This window comes from Phyllostomus hastatus, unplaced genomic scaffold (assembly GCF_019186645.2).
Source record: "Phyllostomus hastatus isolate PE091 unplaced genomic scaffold, TTU_PhHast_1.1 phas_contig_210, whole genome shotgun sequence".
NCBI lineage: Eukaryota > Metazoa > Chordata > Mammalia > Chiroptera > Phyllostomidae > Phyllostomus > Phyllostomus hastatus.
In genome coordinates this window covers 35,392,217-35,408,262 of record NW_025333737.1, presented here as the reverse complement: position 1 = coordinate 35,408,262, position 16,046 = coordinate 35,392,217, and the positions used below count along the sequence as shown (strand labels likewise).

The 16,046-nt window shown below is 59.2% G+C and overlaps 2 protein-coding genes across 3 annotated transcripts; both read left to right on the top strand.

Annotated features, from left to right (window-relative positions):
- The first annotated feature begins 1,302 nt into the window (after positions 1 to 1,302).
- Positions 1,303 to 6,079, top strand: MRPL38 (mitochondrial ribosomal protein L38). Its single transcript, XM_045836696.1, has 9 exons — positions 1,303 to 1,449; positions 1,581 to 1,760; positions 2,957 to 3,091; positions 3,170 to 3,378; positions 3,910 to 3,982; positions 4,139 to 4,184; positions 5,031 to 5,189; positions 5,408 to 5,544; positions 5,723 to 6,079. Exons 1-9 carry the CDS (start codon positions 1,383 to 1,385, stop codon positions 5,857 to 5,859), a joined length of 1,143 nt encoding a protein of 380 aa, XP_045692652.1. The 5' UTR covers positions 1,303 to 1,382; the 3' UTR covers positions 5,860 to 6,079.
- A 150-nt stretch (positions 6,080 to 6,229) lies between these two features.
- Positions 6,230 to 12,033, top strand: TRIM65 (tripartite motif containing 65). 2 transcript variants are annotated; one of them, XM_045836693.1, is made up of 6 exons: positions 6,230 to 7,827; positions 9,049 to 9,144; positions 9,415 to 9,648; positions 9,734 to 9,908; positions 10,050 to 10,115; positions 10,512 to 12,033. In XM_045836693.1, the coding sequence occupies exons 1-6, from the start codon at positions 7,402 to 7,404 to the stop codon at positions 11,084 to 11,086; spliced, it is 1,572 nt and encodes a 523-aa protein (XP_045692649.1). In that variant the 5' UTR covers positions 6,230 to 7,401; the 3' UTR covers positions 11,087 to 12,033. The 2 variants fall into 2 exon arrangements, with proteins under 2 accessions (XP_045692649.1, XP_045692651.1); XM_045836695.1 differs by lacking the exon at positions 10,050 to 10,115.
- The last annotated feature ends 4,013 nt before the right edge of the window (positions 12,034 to 16,046 follow it).

Here is a 16,046-nt window from a genome sequence, read left to right as displayed (position 1 = left end):
AAAATTTCTAAATCTAAATAGTATTGTATACATTGTTTTGCAAACAACACTCACTTTATTTTTTTTTATTTTCTCACTTTATTTTTTTATTTTTAGAGAGAGGGTAAGGGAGAAAGGGGGAGAGAAACATCAGTGTGTGGTTGCCTCTCACCTACCCTGCACCCGGGACCTGGTCTGCAACCCAGGCACGTGCCCTGACTGGGAATCGAACCAGCAACCCTTTGGTTCATAGCCCCTGCTCAATCCACTGAGCTACACCAGCCAGGTCTTTTTCTCACTTTTTTTTTTTCATTCATGCTATTTCATATAGCTCCAGTTTGTGAACTTTAACTGCTGAACACTATTTCATTCTTTGACTATAGCACAATTTATTCATTCTGCTAATGGACTCTTAGGATGTTCCCAGATTTCCGTATTATTTACAATGCTGTCACACACAGTGCTATGCACGCCTCTTTGGCACATATGTAAGCACCTCTCTAACGTAGATACCTAGAATTTCTAAGTCACAGAGTATGTGCTTAACCTCACTAGTCAAGTTGAAGTAGTTATTCCCAAATTGCTCTCTAAAGCAGTTGGACCAATTTACACTCCAACAGTGGCAGCCAGGCCACGGGGGAAAAGGCGAGGAGTGGAAGGCAGAAGTGACAGCACTTGCAAAGGCCCTGTGCCCAAGGAAGCAAAGTGCGAGTAAGTGAACATAAGACGGTGTCGTGGAAGCTGGCGTACCAGCGCAGAGCCAGGTCGCTTACACTGCGGTGTGGACAGATACTAGTAAATTGGAGGTGATCCAAAGCTAATTACCCGTACCACGGCAAGTGCTTTATATTACTTTTATTTATTCAATCCTCTAACAACCTGAGGTAAGGACTACTGTTACCTACTTTTTTCCCAAATAAGGCAATGCCAAGGTGCAAGAAAGGTCACACACAGCCAGTGTACGCACCTCTCCCCTGCCCCAGCCCCACTGGGGGCGCTCGGGATGCTGCCTTCTGGGCGTGGGTCCAGAGCCGCACCGCAGCTCCGCGAAGGGCAGACCTCCGCGCGTGCTGGTAGCTGCCTGGCCCAGTCTACCGCCCTCGGTCTGTGACGACCCTTGGTGGCCGGCCGCAGGCAGGCGACACGATCGCTCGCAGCTCCGCCCCGTGGTCCACCCGGCACTTCACGGACCAGTGCTCCCAGGACCCGCAGCCGCCTCCGGCAAGGAAGAAAGGTCGTCGAGCTCCAGGGAAGGAGGAGTCGGGAGCCTCGGCACCGGCAAGGCTCCTAGGACCTCGGCTCGGGGGCGGGGCTAGCGGGGCGGAGCCTCCGCGGCGCACTCCGGCGCTGTGCCGGCCACCCCTGCGGGGTCCTAGGGGCGGGGACGGTGAACCTGAGGAAAGATGGCGGCGCCCTGGTGGCGAGCCGCGCTGGGCGGAAGTCGGAGGTGGCGGGACTTCAGCACCTCGGGTGAGCCGTTTAAGGGTGTGGGGCTCTCGCAGGTCTCCCTTTAGCCTAATCCCTGAGACTGGAGCCAGCGCCCGCCTCGGCCTCGCGAGGCCTGGCGGTTGCCCGTCTGACGTCCCGCTCTCTGCCCGCAGCCGCGCTGAGCCGCAGGACCCCGCCACTGGGGCCGATGCCCAACGAGGACATCGATGTGAGCAACCTGGATCGGCTAGAGAAATACCGCAGCTTCGACCGCTACCGGCGCCGGGCCGAGCAGGAGGCGCGGGCCCCGCACTGGTGGCGGACCTACCGCGAGCACTTCGTGGAAGAGTCAGGTGCGGGGCGACCAGAGCAAGGGCCCCACCGGCGTCCTCGCCGAGCACTGGGGAACGGGCCGGGTCTAGCAGAATTTTTCACACCTGTTGGTCCCTCTGCTTGGAAAATTCCCTCCGCCACTATTGGACCCCAGATGTTTGTACTAAAATCCTTTCCTGGACGGTCCCCGTTTCTGGGCTCCTAGAATAGTACGTCGCCCTGGCCACACTGCATCCTTACTTTCTGGCGGCGCCCCCCTCCTCCCCGCGATGTTGAACTCACTAAGGACAGGGATCCTGCCTGTCTTACCCGTCATTGGATCCTTGCACCTGCATCACCTGCGAGGTGTGCAGTATAACAGCCCCGGGCAAGGTGACTTGGAATCCCTGCCACCGAGCAGCTGACAAATGCACCCTTTTGGAAGGCATTCCCAGAGGCAGGGTTTGTGGTGGTTAAGGGCACAGGCGTGGAGTGAAACCCAAGTCAGCCTCTTAGGAATGAGCTCCCTGAGCTTTTATTTCTTCAACCATAAAGCCAAATAACTGCGCCTGTGTCACAAAATTGTGAGGATTAAAGGACACAGTCCGATGGAATTCCTAGACAATCCATCCTTAACGAAGGGTTAGTGTGTGTTAATTACTATTGTCTCATATAAATGGGAAAAGGTGTTGGGTTAAAAGCCCTCTAGAGTCCTGCTACTCAGAAGTGTGTTCCGGGACCAGCAGCACGGGCATTACCTGGGAGCTCGTTAGAAATGTCATTTCAGGGCCCACTCGGACCTGCTGAATCAGAGTCAAATTCGTTCAATTTCCCAGGTGGCTTGTATGGCTTGTTCATTAAAGTGTGAGCAGTGCTTCTTTAAGTCCTTGTAGCGTCAGTTTTTCTACTGAGCAGGTGGTGTCTGTGGCTAGCTGTGAACAGGCCTGAAGGTGATCAATCCCAGCTGTAATTGGGAGCCATCTGCTTCCATTTCCCCTCTCCTACACGGACAGCCTACCTTGGTTTAGGAATCAGAAGATGCAATCTCAGGCTTACCCGATTTGCTTAGCAACTGGCCCCTGCTCAGGCCTGTGAGGCAGGCTACACCGTACATTATTTTCATGAATTAAAGGGGACGCTTTGGCAGCCCAGGTTGGGCAAGTGAGAGGACCACGTAGGGACAGGTGGCTCTCCCAAGGGTTGAGCCCGCTTCCTCCAACACGTCTTCCCTCCCTAGATCCCAGAGACAAGATCGACATTGGGCTGCCTCCGCCCAAGGTCTGTCGGACCCAACAACTGCTGGAGCGCAAACGGGTCCTCCGGGAACTGCGGGCCAGCGTGGAGGAGGAGCGGGCCGCCCGCCTGCGCACAGGTAAGTCCTCCCAGGGGAGAGGCCCCGGGCGCGTCCCCACCCCTACCTTGCGCCCAGACTGACATCATCCCTTCCCAGGGCGCATCCCACTGGAGGCTGTACGGGCCGAGTGGGAGCGGACCTGTGGCCCCTACCACAAGCAGCGGCTGGCGGAGTACTGTGGCCTCTACCGAGACCTGTTCCACGGTGCCACCTTCGTGCCCCGCGTGCCCCTGCACGTGGCCTACGCCGTGGGTGAGGATGAGTTGGTGCCTGTGTACCACGGCAATGAGGTCACGCCGACCGAGGTGAGTGCTGGGCTGTGCCGTGTCCCTCCCTGCGTGGACAGACACGGCCCAGTGGGGGGCCACAGACGGTCCCTTTCTGAAAGCCCTTACAGAGGAGGTTTTTATGGTCGTCAAGGGCACGCGCTTGGCAGAGACATGGCCTGAGACGGAGTTTTGTTGTCCTGTAGCTTCTCTTTTTGGTTTCCTAGTAAAGGGCATTGTGATAATTACCGAACAGAAGAGCACAAAGGGGACACAAAAGCAGCCGCATCCTGGCCGGCCGCTCGCCATCTTCAGGGTGCCCCCTCACCCCTGTCTGTTGACCCGTGGGCCTTCTGGTGGCTCAGCCCTCTCGAGAGGCAACTCTGCACGGTTCCTTCTAGAACTTTCTCTGTGCTGGTCTGCCTCTGGAGGGGCTGTCAAGGATGTTTGGGTCAGAGTGGACTCTGCCTTCTCCAAGGCCCCCTCAGACCCCTGCTCTCCAGAAGACTCTCTTTATAACAGCCGTGTGCCCCTCCTAGGGGTGACAGCCCCCTCTCCTCCCCCCGTCAGGCTGCCCAGGCCCCAGAGGTGACCTATGAGGCGGACGAGGGCTCCACGTGGACACTGCTGCTCACCAACCTGGGTGGGTATCTGGGGCGCACTGGGCCTCTGCCTCCCTCGCCTGCCGGGATCTAGGGCCCTGGGGAGCTGGGGAAGGGGCCGGGGGAGGTCTCCGGCTCCTTCCACGGGAGCCGGGAGGGGCGGCAGGCCCTCAGTCAGTGGGTCTGTTTGTGTGCAGATGGACACCTGCTGGAGCCGGACGCCGAGTATGTGCACTGGCTGCTGTGAGTACCCGGGGCAGGGCGGCGGGCCCGGCATGGGGGAGGCCCTGGCACTGTGGGAAGGGCCGCCCCTGAATTTCAGTCTCAGATCCACTGCGGATCAGCCTCCCTCCCCTGGAGTCGGCCCCTCATCTCTGCTTCTGAGAGTGTCAGGGGCCATGAGGTCCAGCGGCTGAACACAGGTCCAGCGGGAGAGCCGGCCTCTCGGTCTCCCTGCGCTCCTTTCCTCGCCCGTAAGTCTAGGGCGGTGCGTCCACATTCCTTCGTCACCCGAGGGGCTCTGTGGCGGTCAGACGGGAGAGGGGCCACGGGAGGCCTCTGGCCGCTGTGGCCGGCCCAGGTCGGCCTGCCTTCCGTTTTCCCAGTGGCTTTTGGCTGCGAGCGCCAGGCAGGTGACCCTAGCTTCGGGACTTCCGAGTAACCGAGGCCAGTGACTGGGAGTCTGGTTTGTGTCACTTTTGTTCAGGGCGGCCGCTGCCTGTGCAGCGGGGCCTTCTCGAGGAGGTGCCGTGGCCGCCCCGGTGCCAGGCCGGGCGGACTCTCCGACACGGCCCCGCGCTTCGGGGAGCAGAGGGAGGAGCGGCTCCAGGGCGGCGTGGTCTCCCCCTGAGTGGCCGTGACAGCCCCTCCGGCTGTGCAGGGCCCCGCAAACAGGCTGCTGGGCTTGGCTCTCGTGCTGGCCGGCTGCGGGACCCTCGTCTTCCGCCTCTGAGCCCCAGGGGCTCCCAGAGCGCCCCCCCCCCACCGGATGACCTGGTGGGGATCCTTCCCGGGAGCTGCTTCGGCCTCCAGGGAGCATGTGGTGGGGGTACCGACCCGCTACTAACGGGTCACTTTCTCTCCTGCCAGCACCAACATCCCGGGCAACAGGGTGGCCGAAGGACAGGAGACGTGCCCCTACCTCCCCCCGTTCCCCGCCCGGGGCTCTGGCTTCCACCGCTTTGCCTTCCTGCTCTTCAAGCAGGACCAGCCAATCGACTTCTCTGGGGACACCCGGCCTTCACCCTGGTAACCTACGGCCCCCACGGGGCCTCCTTTCCGGCCTCAGGCCAGCCTCCCGGCGGTGGTCAGTCGTGGTCGGTCCTCACTGTTAACTCGGACCCTGAGATGGGCAGGCAGGGGAGGTGCTAGGCAGGCCCTGGGGGGGCTTCTCAGGATTGGGGGCGGGGCTCCAGTGCCCACGCGCCCCCCCTCCCCCCCGTTCAGATTCCCCCATCTTCTCGCAGTTACCGGCTGGCCCAGCGGACCTTCCGCACGTTCGACTTCTACAAGAAGCACCAGGAAGCCATGACCCCCGCGGGCCTGGCCTTCTTCCAGTGTCGCTGGGACGACTCGGTCACCCGCGTCTTCCACCAGCTTTTGGGTAAGGGCAGAGTGGGCTGAAGCCGAGGGGTAGCTGGCCTGAGCTCACGGGCCTCTTCTGACCTGACGGGCCGTTCTCCCCAGTCGGGGAGAACTGGAGACGAGGCAGGGGGCTCCAGCCGAGGCAGGGGGCTCCGGCCGGCAGCAGCCCACACCCTCCCCGCCCGCTCTTCCTGCAGACATGCGGGAGCCAGTGTTCGAGTTCGTGCGGCCGCCGCCTTACCACCCCAAGCAGAAGCACTTCCCCCACCGGCAGCCTCTGCGCTACCTGGACCGGTACAGGGACAGCCACGAGCCCACCTACGGCATCTACTGAGGGGCCAGGCCGCTGCCCACCTCGGGGAGCGCCCCGGGCCTCTCAGGCCCCTCTGTCGGGCTCTGCAGGCAGGAGCCGCAAACACCCAGCTCCGGGGGCCAAGCTGTGGGGTTCTGGGCCCTGCCTGAGGCAGCCGCTCTGTGGGCCTCCCAGCAGGCCCAGGGCCTGGGGGAGAAGGGTGGCAGGGGCGGCTGTGCGAATAAAGACGATCTCTGCTGTGCTGGTCGGGGTCCGTGTCCAGGAGCAGCCAGCCACCCCCTCCCCCAACCAGTCCCCCCCTCCCCCAGCCAGTCCCGTGGAGAAGTCGGATTGCTTCACGGGTGGGAAGAGGGCAGCCTCCCACCCCAGGGGGTAGCCCCTCCCCTCTGCCCCCTGAGGGGGTCAGAGGCCCCGGGATCCCGTGGCTGTAGACAGGCCCAGAGGAAGAGCAGGCCATGGCCTGCGGAAAGAGATCTGCCAGCCCCGCGCATTGGCCCTGGGCAGTCAGTGCGATGCGGCTGTTGGCCCGCTAGCTCCAGTCACCTCAGACCTCAGGCGCCCACACCGCCGCTCGGGGCCCAGAGAGACCCTGCACCCTCCCTGGGTGGTTAGGGTATTCCTGCCCTCTAAGGGAAAAGACTGCCCTGGCTGCTGTGGCTCAGCGGATTGAGGGCTGGCCTGCGAACCAAAAAGTCACTGGTTCGATTCCCAGTCAGAGCACAGGCCTGGGTTGTGGGCCAGGTCCCCCGTAGGGGGCGCTCAAGAAGCAACTACACATTGATGTTTCTCTTCCCCTTTCTCTAAAAATAAAATCTTTTTAAAAAATTAAAAAATAGAAAAGTGAAGTTCCGAGTGCAGTCGAAGAGTGCTTTTCAGTTTCTGTTGAGGGGGTGTGAAAAAAACCAAAGGGCTAGTCTGTTGGTGACCAGAAATTTCCACTTCGCTGTTTACGCGTAGCCAAGAGAAGGGAGGCGTCCTGGTTTGGCAAATGCCTGAAACTCAACCCCAGGGAGAAGTGCAGCGGAGCCCCGCGGGGCAGGAGAGAGCTTTTAACGAGCACAGGCTGAGTTCCCCCGCTTACTGCCGGGCGCTCCCAGGGCTCTCATCCGGTCGCTAAAACGCCTGGGAGGTTGGCCGCGGTGGTGGTATTAGCTTTTCAGATGAAGGTTCCAGATGATGCCAGGGGGAGGCCGGTAGCCCACTGGGATTCCCGTCTCTACTGCCTGGGACCGGGTCCCCTGCTTGGAAGCTGCTGGACAGAGAGAGGGTCTAGGGAAGCGGGATGGAGGTCCCAGGGTGAGACGAGTGGAAACAGGACCCCAGCTCCCTGCCTGGGGCGGCTCTGAGCCTAGATGAGGGGGGTCTCGGGGCAAGATTGGGTGCAGCCGCCAGAGTGGCGGGTGGTGGTCGGCGTCCTCCAAGCAGGGTTGTCACACTCCGCTCCTTAGGCTGGTCCTCACTCCTCCCCACCGCGCCGCAAGGTTCGCGGCTCCTTTAAGAGGCCCGGCCCTCCCCAGGCGTGGCTCGGGCCTGCCCTCTGGCCCGCCGGCCGCCGCCGCCGCCATGGCCAAGGAGCTGCTGGAGGATAAGCTGACCTGCGCCATCTGCCTGGAGCTCTACGAGGACCCGGTGACGCTGCCCTGCGGCCACAACTTCTGCGGGGCCTGCATCCGGGACGGGTGGAGCCGCCGCGAGAAGGCGTGCCCCGAGTGCCGGGCGCCCTTCCCGGACAGCGCCGAGCTGTGCCGCAACGTGGCGCTCACGGACGTGCTCAAAGTGGTGCGCGCCGAGCCCGCCCAGGCCCCCGGCCCCGCCGCGGCCCCACGCGCGGACTCCCGCGCCGACGGCGGCGCGCGCTGCCCCCTGCACGGGCGGCCGCTGGAGCTCTTCTGCCGCACCGAGGGCCGCTGCGTGTGCAGCGCGTGCACCGTGAGCGCGTGTCGCCTCCACGAGAGGGCGCTGCTGGAAGTTGAGCGCCAGGAGCGCGAGGTGACACGCCGCGGGGGGATGCGGCGGGGGAGGGGGGGATGAGAGAACTCTGTGCACCTGCAGCTTCAGCAGGAGGCAGCTTTGTGATGTTTTTATTCCAAGAAGGCGGTGGTCAGAAAACAGATACTTGGAATAGAGATTTCGGAGCTGGGGACAAGCCAGGGTTATGGGAGGGAGTAGCTGAGGTGGATGGAGGGAGTCCCTCCGGGAGCCCAGAGCCTGCGTGCAGGAGGGTAATCCCTGTGCCCACCTAGCTCCCAGGGAATGAGGCCTGGACCGTACCGTTGGTGGCGTGAAGACCAAGCATTAAACTTGAGGGTTTGCAGCAAGCCAGTCAATGACAGCGACAAGGAGAGGGGGCAACAGGTGGTACAACCAGATGACCCGAGCGGCAGTGGAGCCCGGGTTTTGCTAGAGGGAGGGCAAGTGATGAGGGGCTGCGTGGGTGTCCTGTGGGGCCGCCCAGTGAACTAGGAGAGTCTGCCTTCCATTCCCCGCTGGCAGCCTGGACGAAGGCGGAGCTTTGGGCTTAGGGACATCTGATCACTTCAGCCAGACTGTCAGCTTCTCTCACCCATTTCCTCATCTGGCAGTGAGATCACACCATCCTTACCTCCGAGTGTTGCTGGGAGGAAAGGAAGCAAGACAGGTTCTTGGCCAAGTGCAGGGTACCAAATCTTGGGGGCGGGGGTCAGAGAGTTTTTGCAGCTCTCAGGAGATGACATTTTGATCTTCAAGGGCACCGGGACAGGCACAACTATATAGGAGTGTCCTCTTCCCCTTGTGCCCAAGGCCAGGCACCTGGAAAAGCCATCTTATGTATGCATTGCCCCGCCCACTCGGACCACCAGCCTGTCCCTGCAAGGCCCAGAGCAACTAGGGTTACAACCCAGAGAGGGTGGGCGCTCTGCCTGGGTCGCTCAGACTGTAAGACGGATGGAAGTCAGGTCTTCAGCCCAAGGCTTCTGTTCTGCCCCTGCACTCCCCGGTTCCAGGTGGGGAAGGGGCTTTGTCTAGACCTCCCGGGGATACTGGCCCGAATCTCCTGGGGCCCAGACCAAGGCCGGTGCTCTGTACGCTGGACCACTGGTCAGCCTCACCTGGGGCAGCACGAAGAGGGGGTGCCCGGCATCTTTGTTTGTTGATTGACTGAAGGGATACTTCACAGCCAATCCTGGCCCCTCATGTCACTCTTCCCCTGTCCCCCCGCGGGCACCACAGGCCCAGCTGAGAGCCATGCGGGAGGTCACGCGGCAGCAGGCCACCCAGGCTGAGAGCCAGCTACAGGAGCTGCAGCAGCAGCACAGCCGCATCCAGGTACAGGCCTGCCCCACCCACCCACCACCTCTTCATGTTATGTCCATCAGGTGGCCACCAGCTGGTCCCTGTGACCCTGGGCAGGAGGTATGCGCTACCTCATAAGTGCTTCCTGAAATCAGGAAGTGAGGGGCTGCACAGGGGGAAGAGGTTTCTGGGGCCCCAACTCCCCATGTCCACACCCCTCAGCCCAGTGGGGAGCTACGCCCCGGCCTGCCGTGGTGTGGAGCCGGGCCCTGGCCACCCTGCGCTTCTCCTGTGTCCATCCAGACCTCGGCCTGCAGCCTGGCTTCCAGGGTCTCTAGCAAGTTCAGCTGCCTGATTCAGGCCCTGGAGATGCGTCGGGACTTGGTACTGAGGGACATCAGGGTGGCGGAGACACAGGCGCTGGCACAGGCCCAGGAGGAGGAACAGCGACTGCAGGGCCACCTGGAGGCCGCGACTCGCTTTGACCGCAGGATCCAGGGCCTCCTGGAGCAGCTGGATGACCCGACCTTCCTCCAGGTACCAGGGCAAAGGGCGGCAGGTTGGGGGACCCGCACGCCTGCCCCTTGTACCCTGGCTGACTGCAGCTGTCCCCGGGACTCAGGAATCACAGCTCCTGCAGCCGCCGGGGCCTCTGGGGCCACTGACTCCTGCCCGGTGGGACGCAGATGAGCAGCTAGGGGGCCTGAAGGGGTGCCTGAGCCAGCTCTGCAGCCTCCTCTTGGACGAGGGCGGCCCCCACGGGGCACCAGCTGAGGCTGCTGACCTGGTTGCCATGGGTAAGGCTGCCCCAGGATCTCTTCCTACCCTGCCCGGGCCTCCCAGTGGTCCCTCCCACTGGGGGAGGGAGCAGAGTCAGCCCCCCCCCCCCCAGTGAGCTCCCTTCCTCCTCGCTCCCCTAACTCTGCTTTGTCCCCTAGAGGCCCCGGGTGCCCTGGCATCGGCCCCAAGCCCAGTGTGTCCACTGAGGAGGAAACTCTGGCAGAGTAAGGAGGCTAGGGGCATGTGTGTGCGCGTGTGTGTGTGTGTGAGCGCGTTGTGCACGGATGTGTCTGTCTGCACGTGCACGTGTGTGTGCTCTCGTGAGTGCGTGTGTGTGCACATGCTGTGACTGTCCCATCCGTGCCCTTCCCTGGGACTGTCCTCGCCCCCCCCCCCACACACACACCTGTTGCAGGTGGGGCTTCCAGGTATGGTGTTTCAGGAGATTGCAGGCACACACGTCTGGAATCAGTTGAGATTTTTCCACTGTTCTCAAGTTAGGGTACCTTCCCAGACCTCCACTCTGTCCGCTCTGTCTGCTGAAATGAGGCTGACGGAGGCTCCGCCCGCGAGGTGGCCGCTGCCCGCTCGCTCACCTTCCGTCCATCTCTCCCTGACAGATTACCGCAATCTGACCTTCGACCCCGAGAGCGCCAACCGCCACCTGCACCTGTCCCGGCAGGCCCAGCAGGTCAAGCACTGCCGAAAGCCCCGGGGCCCGGCCGAGCAGGGCAGCTTCGAGCTCTGGCAGGTCCAGTGCGCCCAGAGCTTCCGGGCGGGGCGGCACTACTGGGAGGTGCACACGTCTCAGCACTCGGTGACAGTGGGCGTCGCCTACCCGGAGCTGACGCGGCACAAGCTGGGGCCCCACACGGACAACATCGGCCGCGGGCCCAGCTCCTGGGGGCTCTGCGTCCAGGAGGACAGCGCCCAGGCCTGGCACGACGGGAAGGCCCGGCGCCTCCCGAGGGTGTCGGGGAAGCTGCTGGGCGTGGACTTGGACCTGGCCTCTGGCTGCCTCACCTTCTACAGCCTGGAGCCCAAGGTCCGGCACCTGCACACCTTCCACGCCATCTTCACCCAGCCCCTCTGCCCCATCTTCTGGCTCCTGGAGGGTAGGACCCTGACCCTGTGCCATAGGCCCGGGGCCGAGCCCCCTCCAGGGCTCCAGGAAGAGGCCTCTGGGCTTAGCTGAGGAAGGCACTGGATGGGAATCTGGGCTGGGAACAGGTGCCACTGCGCCCGTGTGCCCAAGAGCTGCCCAGCCCCTGGCCTGAGGACCTGAGGCCACCGCTATAATGGGACCAGCTGCTGGCCAGCCGACCGACTCGGGACCAGGCTGGGGGCCACTTGTGGGTGTGGGGAGGACCCCTCGCAACCAGAGTTCACTTTTCCAGCCTCTTGGAAGGGGACAGGGACTGGGAATGGAATAAAATGGGAGGCCCCCGTCCCAGGCAGCCCAGTTCTCAGTGCCGCCTGGGCCTCAGAGGCTAGGGCAGGGCCCAGGGGCTCCTGGTCCCGGAGGAGAGCGTGTGCACTGAGGTACACGCCAGGGCGTGCGGCCAGCTAGCACACGTCAGCTCAGGGCACCTCCCACCGAAACAGGGCAGACCAGGGAGTGTCGGGGTGTGGGGAGCTGGGCCACACAAAGCATTCCCACAGAAAACCCAGAGAAAGGGGGTTTTTACTTCTTCCTTCTTCCTGGTCTCTATTTCTTTTTTTTTTTTTCTTAACAGTTTGGTATATTTTGGTCTGCTACTTTGTACATCCTTGTGATTGCCATTTCATAAACAGTTGTGTTTTCTGCATTTTTCACATGATAAAAATTGTTACCAGAGTGATTACTATATAAACAAACAGTCCTTCTAGTGACTCTCAGGATTTATTTACACATTACTGGACACTGAAGTTGTTTTATTTAGGGCCATAAAAATATTGCCGCAATGAATTTTTTTGAGCAGGGAGCTTTTTGTACAAGGTAAAGTGGAATTGCTCTGTAGAAAAACAGTGAGCCAAGCCCTGGCTGCGTAGCTCAGTGGATTGAGCGCGGGCTGTGAACCAGGCAACGCAGGTTCGATTCCCAGTCAGGGTACATGCCTGGGTTGCAGGCCATGACCCCCAGCATCCGCACATGGATGTTTCTCTCTCTCTCTCTCTTTCTCCCTCCCTTCCCTCTAAAAATAAATAAAATCTTTAATAAATTAAAAAAAAACGTACAGTACCAGGGGCACTGGAAATATGGGGGCGCTTCGTAAAGTATATGATTGTCTCACCACCATGCCGTACACCTGAAATTCATACAAAATAATATTAAATGTAAACCATAACTGAAAAAAAATTTTTAAAGTTAAAAACCCCCTGAAAGTTAATAGATAAATAAAAGACAGGGGCTTAGGGGCCGGTGGAGTCGGAGGGTGTTGGGGTGGAGGTGGGAGAGGTGAGGGGTGGAGCAGAGGCTGCTCCGAAGGAAACGGGACTCCGAGTACCTGCGGTCCAGAAGACGGGGGAGCCGGGGCACCTCTGCGAGATGCCCAGCGGAAGGATACCTCCGCGGTGGGAGGGGGCCACACCCAGCCAAGCTGCGGGCCAGGGCTGGGCGCTGAACCGAGGCCTTCGCAGGCGCCCGCACCTGCAGTCTCCGGAAGCAGCTCCCGGGGGACTTTCCAAAAGGGAAGAGGTGAACCGGTGAAGGGAAAGGCAGACCTGGGATCCACACAGTGGACATCGACCCGAAAGAGAAGGGAGCGAGAGTCTAAATCTCCTTAAGTCCCAGCCCCCCACGCCCCGCACCGCACCCACACACAGGCTGGAGGCGCCTCCCACGTGCTCTCGCGGTGTGGGCGGGACCTTGGTCTGCGCAGGAGCCTGGAGTGGGCGAGGCACAGGACCTGCCGTTTTTATTAGTTATAAGCCTCATTGTCCACTTTTAAAACACTCTGGAGATATGATTGGAAATAAACGCAAATCCGATTTTTTTAAAAGTACGTCAAAACATTTTGAAGAAGAATATGGTTTGAATCCCTTTTCAGCTTCTTTCAAAGGTGCAAGCGAAGTTAGGATGGCTTGTTAATTACTCTCATTGGTTGGGCTGCTTTTGCTTGTTCCCTTTTTGTTTCTGTTCAACCTTTAAAAAACAACAACAACAAAACCCAATACTGCAGCCCTGGCTGGTGTGGCTCAGTGGATTGCGCGCAGGCCTGTTAACCAAAGGGTCACCGGTTTGATTCCCAGTCACAGCACATGCCCAGGTCCTCAGTAGGGGGCGCCCAAGAGGCAACCACACATTGATGTTTCCCTCTTTCTCCTTCCCTTCTCTCTCTCTAAATAAAATCTTAAAAAATATATCTTTAAAAAAAAAAAAAAGCAAAACTGCAGCCAGACAGGCTCCCGTACAAGATTTAAGATTATTTGCAGCCTGCGTCTCCTGGGTTTGAATTCTTCCTCCTCCGCAGGACTAGGTATGTGCCTCGCGGCAAGAAACGGAGCCTGTCGGCATTCCATTCCCCACACACACTCCGCAACCCAGTCCTTGCGGGCGCGGGGGGGCGGGGCGAAGAGACGTGGGCGTGGTCACGCTCCAGCAGAGCTCGGAAGTGCCAGTTGCCCTTTCCCCTCAAGAGCCAACTCATTTAAAAAAGAACGACCATACTGGGCAAGCCACTTGAAAGCTGTGCCACTGCGAGTGAACTATCAAAACGCCCCCACCCAGACAGATCCAGTCTCCACGCCTTCCTGGGGGAGCGGATTCTCCTGAGCCAGCAGTGGCGGGGACAGAGGGCCAGCCGGGACTCACCCCTGAGCACCCCGAGCCCGAGAGGCACCCCTGACCCCTCCAGAATGGGCCCGTGGTCTCCGCAAATCCGGGCAGCCTGGCTGCCAAGCCGCGGAGCGGGGTGGTGCTGATGCCCGAGCCTCTGAACCGTCCTGGTCTTGGCGAACCAGGGCGGGTGATGGTCACGGGCTCCCTGTGGAAAGCGACGTATGGAACTCATTACCCGCCTCGCTGCCAAACTGGGCACGCCCAGGCCCTCCCTCGGCTACTCCTTCTGCCCTGAAGATCTTCCCGTCCTGGTTTGTGGGCGCCTGAGTCCCTGCAGTCGGCCGTGAAAGCCCAGCTAAATGTCACTTCTTCCATGAGGGCCTTCAGGACGCCCCCTCCCTTTCCCGTGAATCAGTCCCGCGGGCAGGAGCGGATGACGCCTCTCTCGTAGCAGTTCACAGATCTTAGTTTCCTTCCCTCCTCCCAGGGAAGATGTCGGGAGGCGTTGCATGGCGTATTTCTAAATTAGACTCTTCCCCGAGGTCTTGAGGAGAAAGTCTATCTTCATGTTCATTGTCCTCCAGCCGAAATGGAGCATTATCTCTCGGTTACAAGTGGAGAGGAGACACCACCGTGCTATCAGCAATACTTGTGACTTGTCACTGACAGAGAGTAGATACTGTCATAGCAACGGTGAAGTACTATTTACGTTCATCACTGTTACAGCAACTGTTAGGCCTCGAGCAGATCTTGTTATGTATCGTGTTAAAGGAACACATATATAACATTATCACAAAATTTTTTTTTAAAGACGGTCTTTACTGACAGTGCTTTCTTTTTTTAAAGATTTTATTTATTTTTTAGAGAGGGAAGGGAGGGAGAAAGAGAGAGGAAAACATCAATGTGTGGTTGCTGGGGGCCGTGGCCTGCAACCCAGGCATGTGCCCTGACTGGGAATCGAACCTGCAACACTTTGGTTCACAGCCCGCGCTCAATCCACTGAGCTACACCAGCCAGGGCTACAAATTTGTTTTCTTAGCGTTTCGTGCCTGCGTTTCAGGGTAACTGGTTTCCACGGCATCCCATGGGTTTGCCTTTGTGCATCGGAAAGTGTGACTCTGAAGACGGCTCTGCAGGCTGCACCAGGCTGCGAGGGGGGCCTGGGCACGAGAGACAGGGGCAACCCCTGCTGGGGACGGGCCACCCCTCACCGCTTTGTTCCTTCCACTTTGGGGTCTCATCAGCAAAGGGTCTGCAGGCCTTGGGGTGCACAGACCTGCCTCAATTGTTCTATTTTTTTTTTAATTTTAGCATAGCTATATGTTTAAAGAAAAGTCACGAAGATAATTCAGAGTTCTCATGTCTCTCACTCCCAACACCCCTTTTGTCAACATCGTACATGACTGTGGTGTATGCCCGCCCCAGTTCAAGAGCTTACGTGGGTGTATTCTCACGCGTCGTATTCCACAATTCGTTCGCATGTCCTTACTTTCCCCCCAGTGTCCTGTTTCTCTTTCAGAAGCCCACCCAGGGGTACACATCATATTTAGTCGTCACCTCTCCTTAGTCTTGGCTTGGCTGTGACAGTTCCTCAGCCTTTCCTTGTGCTCAGTGACCTTGACCGTGCCCAGGAGTGCCGGTCAGGTATGATGTAGACTTTCTCCCAGGTGGGATTTGTCTGATGTTTTCATCATGATTAGAAGGGAGGTATGGGGTTTTATCAAGGGTGCTTATTATCAATAAGACTTATCACTATTGATGTTGAACTTGACCCCCTGGCTGAGGCCGTGATTGTCAGGCTTCTCCACTGTAAAGTCCCTCTTCTGCTTCCCCCTGGGGGGAAAGTTACTCCGCACAGCCCCTACTCAACGGTGTGGGCAGTGAGCAGCCCACAGAAGTTATTTGGACTTCTTCTGAATGGGAGTTCTGTCTCTTCTCCCCCAGTTATTCGTGTATCCAGTCACTTGTTTCAACACGGCACACATGGGTGTGTATTTTATACTCTGGGTTGTAACCCAACGTTACTTCAGTTATTTTCTTGCCATTCCATTTTCGTAAACTCCACATTATTAAAGTATAACTAACACACGATAACATGCACCGCTTGAAGTGCATAGTCAGATGGACCTTAACTAACGCCTCCACGAGGGGCACCCCCACCCCCAGCCCCAGGCACATGCAGGTGTTCACGAGTGTCCATGGCCTGGGACTGAATTCCTCAGACAACAGCTTGGAGGATGACATCAACTTCCCATTTCCGGTGCAGAAAAGTCCCAGTTCCCCACCAGGGTATGCAGAGCCACTGAGGGGCAAAAACGTGCGCACATCAGCAGTTATTTTTCTCTGCAGTCAGCAGCTCGGGAACTCTGCTCGTGGTGCAGGGCAGGGGCTGGAA